At 48.3% G+C, this 6,000-nt stretch overlaps 1 protein-coding gene across 1 annotated transcript; it reads left to right on the plus strand.

Annotated features, from left to right (window-relative positions):
• The first annotated feature begins 1,103 nt into the window (after positions 1 to 1,103).
• On the plus strand, positions 1,104 to 5,327 carry GOT1L1 (glutamic-oxaloacetic transaminase 1 like 1). The gene is made up of 9 exons (XM_045997447.1): positions 1,104 to 1,218; positions 1,946 to 2,127; positions 2,439 to 2,550; positions 2,798 to 2,907; positions 3,127 to 3,219; positions 3,313 to 3,463; positions 4,144 to 4,309; positions 4,801 to 4,943; positions 5,179 to 5,327. The coding sequence occupies exons 1-9, from the start codon at positions 1,104 to 1,106 to the stop codon at positions 5,325 to 5,327; spliced, it is 1,221 nt and encodes a 406-aa protein (XP_045853403.1).
• Positions 5,328 to 6,000: the final 673 nt, after the last annotated feature.

The raw sequence follows: 6,000 nt of genomic DNA on the forward strand, positions 1-6,000 counted from the left end.
AAGACTGATCCTACAGAGGCCGGCTCTTTGCGCCCTTGGTTTCTGCCATCTACACTTGCGGCTGGGCCACTGACGAAATGGTTAATCAATGTAGAAGTCTTGGCTCTTGATCTGAGAGAAAATAGGATTGGCATACGGAATTATCCTGTTTCTAAACATAGGAGTCTTTATTTAAAATAACTATGGGAGGAAACGGTGCTTTCTTTCTATTCCTTTTAAAATCCAGGATCCTGGGGCGCCTGGGTGGCTCAGTGGGTTAAGCCGCTACCTTCAGCTCAGGTCATGATCTCGGGATCCTGGGATCGAGTCCCGCATCAGGCTCTCTGCTTAGCAGGGAGCCTGCTTCCCTCTCTCTCTCTCTGCCTGCCTCTCTATCTACTTGTGATCTGTCTCTGTCAAATAAATAAATAAAATCTTTTAAAAAATAAATAAATAAAATCCGGGATCCTTAGCAAAACAAAAGTAAAAGCTTTTTAAATGTATCCCTCAGGGGCGCCTGGGTGGCTCAGTGGATTAAGCCGCTGCCTTCGGCTCAGGTCATGATCTCAGGGTCCTGGGATCGAGCCCCGCATCGGGCTCTCTGCTCCGCAGGGAGCCTGCTTCCTCCTCTCTCTGCCTGCCTCTCTGCCTACTTGTGATCTCTCTCTCTGTCAAATAAAAAAAAAATGTATCCCTCAACTTGGATTATTGCTGGGTCGAGGTTTTCACTTTTGCACCTGGCTTCTGGGCAGCCTGCCTTGCCCTGTCTTCCAAGGGCTGCCTTGCTACTTTGGTTTGGGCAACAGGAGGGCCAGAGAAGGCAGTAAGTTAGAGAGAGGTGCTTGTGAATTCCAGGTCCATCCCCTCTCCTCTCCCATCTCTGCGCGCTCTCTCAGGGAATGGTCCTTAACTGCCATGGAATATTCCCATAGCCTTTGGGGACCGCCACCATGGAGACTGGGAATTGTAGCGTTCTATTGCTCTGGTGACCAGTTGTCCAGAGCTTCTGCATTGGATCTGCCAGGGTTCTGGGAAGAGGCAGGTCTGGCTGGGCCAGGCTTGGAGGAAGGCTTTGGAGCAGGGGCCCAGAACAGCCTAGGCTTGGCTGTACTTGTGTTTCAGTGATGACTACCCTTTCGGTGTTCATGGATGTGCCCCTAGCCCAGAAGCTAGAAGGCAGCTTGTTAAAGACCTACAAGCAAGACAGTTGTCCTAACAAGATTTTCCTGGCCTTTAGAGGTAGATGCCTTGTGGTTTGGGAGTGTTATAAGACATAGTACTCATAATCCTGATTACCTCTAGGAGGACGGTCTGCCCCTGCTACAGAGGAACCTGGAAATGGTCACTCCTCCGCAAGTGGAGAGTTCTGTTCTTGTTAACATAATTGCCCCGTGGGAAAAGTACAAAAAAATGCTCTGGGTCATTCTGTGCCCTTTGCCCTTAGCTGGGGGCTTCCAGGGGTTTGGTAAGAGCTACATCTTCGCCTCCAGCTCCATGCTTCGGGGTCTGCATGGGCACTATACTTTCTTTAGCCTCTTCTTTCTCCCCGCCCCTCCCCTTTTCTGTTCCTGAACTAAGAAGGGTACCCCAAAATGACTCTTCTGAAATGCAGCCAGCCCTTGCCACTGTGAAAGTCGGGGTTACCTTTGTTTAGTCTCATGGGTCTAGAACTCCCACGTGGTATGTCATATTTGCCCTTTAAAATGGCACGGGCTTAAAAAAAAAGAAGGCATGGCTTCAGCTGTCTACTTTTTAAAAAGACAAAAATCAGACATCCACTCCCAGCACATTGTTTTTATAAAGGGGAAGGAAAAAAAAGAAAGAAAGAAAGTTGTCTTTTCCTAGGCAACTTTCCAAAGCCCCAATAAAGCCAGGACCAATGAGTTGTTTATGGGCTGTCTGCAGAGCCCAGACTTGGAGGCCCTGAGTTCGGCCGTCCAGAGTGCCCCTGTGGCTTCCCTCACAGTCTGCCAGACCAGCAAAGGCCATCCCTGGGTGTCTTCTGTGGTGCCCAAGATGCGCCTGCAGATCGCCCAGGATCCATCTCTGAACTACGAGTACCTACCGGTGAACGGCATGAAGTCATTCACTGAGGCGGCTTTGAAACTCCTCTTTGGAAAGCACAACCAAGTCATTGTGGAGAACAGGGTGAGAAGAAGGGCCCTTTGCTTACTTATCCAGACACAGGGAGTGGAGCTCTGGGGTTGCACAGTCCTTAACCAGAAAGGGGTGCCTTGGAGGGCTCCCGGGCATTGACAGAGGGTCCCTGAGACTCAGAGTCCGGAGACTTAGTCAGTGGGGCACAAAGTCAGGATCCAAACGTGAAGCCACCATTCTTTGCATCGGTCCACACTGCTGGTGTCCAAGATATTTCCAGAAAGGAATCACCTGGGTCTGAGGCAGGACTTCATCATTATTACTCTTTTAAAGAGTTATTTCTGTTTATTTTCTGCTGGCAGGTAGGGGGTGTGCACACTGTTGGGGACAATGGTGCCTTCCAACTTGGGGCCCAGTTCCTCAAAATCTGGCGTAAAGATTCTCAGATAGTTTACATTATTTCTTCTAAAAAAGGTGAGTTATTATACAAAATGGGGGTGACAGAAGATCCTTCCCTCCTGTTCCCGAATCCCACCCCATTTGCCATCTTCACTGTTGCCCTTCTCACTCTCTGTCATGAGCAAGATGGCGGACAAGCCAAGTATGCTTGTCCTTTTCCTGTTACTGTCCCCACCTTCTGCCAGTGACCCTCAGACCCATTCCCTGGCACGTCTGCCTCCATTTCCTCAGTACCAGCTGGAGGGGGGCTGTGTTCCCACAGAACCCTATGGACTCGTCTTCCAGGACAGGGGCTTTATAGTTCGTGAATACTCCTTCTGGGACTCCAAGCAGCTGTGCATGGATGCCAACGTGCTCCTCAATGTGGTGGAGGTAGAGAGGTCCCACTCAGAAAATTCCCCTCAGACCTGATTACAGTTTTATTTGCCTTTTGTCCCCGCTGCCCCCGTTGTCATGAAAGCCCTTTCCTAGGCTTGAATTTGCCTGGCCCTTTAGTAGGAACCAACATGGAGGACGACTTCTCCTCCACATACCCTGGTGCCACTCCCACTTGGTAGGGGAAGTGCCTGATGAGACGGTGTCTACCTGTAGCAGGCCCCGCATGGCTGTATCTTTGTGATTGGGAACATTTGTGACTGCAACTTGACACAAAGTCAGTGGGCAAAGTTGATGGCTAGCTTAAAGGTGAGCCCAACATCTGCCCAACTTTCTTTCCTCATGCTGTCTATCATCTCCTCCATCAACCTCATCCTTTTTCCATTCTCCTTTCTCCGACAGAGCAAGCAGATATTCCCATTTTTTGACATTCCCAATCAAGGTTTATCCACCGGGGACCTGGAAAAAGATACTGGATTCTTACAGTACTTTGTGTCTCAAGGCTTTGAGTTCTTCTGCAGCCAGTCTCTGTCCAAGATTTTTGGCATCTATGGTATGGATTGGGCAGAAAGGAAAGGGAAGGCCTCATGCTGAAGTGGTGACTTAGCCATGGCACAAATGATGTGCTTGGTAACTCCTACGCTCTGGAGAGAGCCAAGGACTCCAGAGAGAGCACCATGGAGGCAGAAGGGAAGAGCATTGAGCTACAAGTCAGGTTTTGTGGTATCATCTCAGCTGGCCTGAACTGGCTACTAAAACTGACTCTACTTCTTTTTTTACATTTTATTTATTTATTTGTTTGTTTAGAGAAGGGGGAGAGGGAGAGAAAGAGAGAGAGAGGAACTCAAGGGGCTTGATCTCATGACCCTGAGATCATGACCTGAACTGAAATCAAGAGTCAGACATTTAACTGACCAAGCCACCCATGTGCCCCAAGACTGACTCTAGTTAAATCATTTTGCCCCTTTGGGCCTGTGTTTCCTCATCTATAAGATGAGGGGGAGGGCTTAGTGATCTTTCAAGTGCTTTCCATCTTTGAGGCTCTTACTTATAGCTACTGTTTCTGGAAGAACAGCCTCTGGCCACTTCCTGGGGTCTGGATACAGTCCTGGCTGGGAAGAGGGGGGTGGGCCTAGTGATCCAACCCTCTCTTCTGCAAGGTTGGATGTAAAGTCATAAGAGAAGGCTCTGGTAATGGAGGACACTGAGGGGCTGTCTGTCTCAATGCTGCAGATGAAGGAGTAGGGATCCTGGTCGTGGTGGCACTCAGCAATGAGCTCCTGCTCTGCGTCCTCTCCCAACTGATGAAACTCACCCAGGTCCTGTGGCTAAACCCTCCTACTTCTGGTGCTCGCATTATCACCTCCATCCTCTGTAACCCTGCTCTTCAGGAAGAATGGTAAGGGTAAAGTACAGGGCGGGAAAGGATGGCAGAGCCTCTAGACATATGTACAGACTTGCCCATTCACAAGATTCTTCCTGCTTACTTGCCTCTTTGACACCATTCATTCACCAACATTTGCTGAGGACTCATTGTGTATCAGCAGCGGGGGCTGTGCCCAAAGTTGCCTTACCTTGGGGGAGTGGGCCATGGGATGTTCTTTTCAGACACAGTCCAGTGAATTATTTGAACTCTTCCAGGTTGGAGAAGATTAGGCAGCCTCAAGGACTTGAGACTCTGGCAAAATCTGCCTATGAGCCTGCTTGACTTGCTTAAATTAATATGGGCTGAAACTCCTCTCCCACTTGTAGCAAGATCCTGGGCTCCACTGGGACGCCCTCAGGCACTGTGGTTGGGGCTTTGGAAGGCAAGAAGAGTACAATGGCAATGAGGAGGTTGACAGCAGGGAAACCTCATACTTTAATTTCCTGCTGTCTTTTCTTTGGCAGGAAGCAGAGTCTGAAAGGGCTTGTAGAGAACATCATGCTGATCAAGGAAAAGGTGAAGGAGAAGCTCCGACTCCTGGGAACGCCTGGCCCCTGGGATCATATCACAGACCAGAATGGGTCCCATAGCTATCTTGGACTTAATGGTAAGTGTCTAGGAGATGGTAGCTCCCTCTTTTCTGACCCTGGGATTGTGTTTGAGCATTAAACTTCACTGACTGGGTGACCAGTCCCTAGCTTCACCTCAGAGTTCGATTGGAGGGCAGATGAGTTGCTTTAAAGACCCTTCTGGATCCCAGAAATGCCGAAACTTCCTATTTCCCCTGTCATACGCCCTGGGTTAGGGGGAGTTAGTATCTCAGACCCTGGGATTACCACCAGTCCAACAGGTGGAATACCTGGTCAAGAAAAAGCATATCTACCTCCCCAAGAATAGTCGGATCAACTTCACCTGTATCAATGCCCACAACATAGATTATATCACTCAGAGCATCAACGAGGCTGTCCTCTCCACCAAGGGCTTGGAGTAATGTCTTCAGAAAATTGATGAGCCCCAGCTGGAATAAAAAGCTTTAGTCTTTGCAAAAATTCTGTGCTGATTGTTCATTGCTGCAGTTCATTTCTCTCTTCATGAAGCATTGGTCTGGCCTCAGCAAAGAGAGGTTAAAAAGGCCCAGAGAAGAAGGGAATGTTTATCTTCAATGACCATCTCATATTTATTGAACACTATATTAAGGTCCTGATCAGGTGCCTTAGTTTGTTTGGGCTGCTATACCAAAATACCAACCATTCAGTGTCTGGTGAAGGCCCTCCTCCTGGGTCATAAACGGCGTCTTCTAACTAGAACAACACATGGTGGAAGAAGCAGGGGGTTTCCCTAGGGCTGCTTTCATAAGGACACTAATCCCACTCACAAGGGCTCTGCCTCCATGATCTAACTATATCCAAACACCATCACATTGGAGATTAGGTTCCAACATATAATTTTTGAGAGAACACAAACATATAGATCATAGCATCTGGGCATCAAAGGGAAGGCAAAAAACCAGGTACAATCCAGTGCTCTTTCTCCAGAAGCTTGTAGTCTAGTTGAGAGATGAGCCTTAGTCCTATGAAAGTTAAGCAACATTTCAAGGTTGACTATAATAAAAAGTCAAATAGATTATGTGAACAGTAGATATGTCAAGAATTTAGAGAGAATAA

Source organism: Meles meles, chromosome 2, assembly GCF_922984935.1.
Source record: "Meles meles chromosome 2, mMelMel3.1 paternal haplotype, whole genome shotgun sequence".
Classification (NCBI taxonomy): domain Eukaryota; kingdom Metazoa; phylum Chordata; class Mammalia; order Carnivora; family Mustelidae; genus Meles; species Meles meles.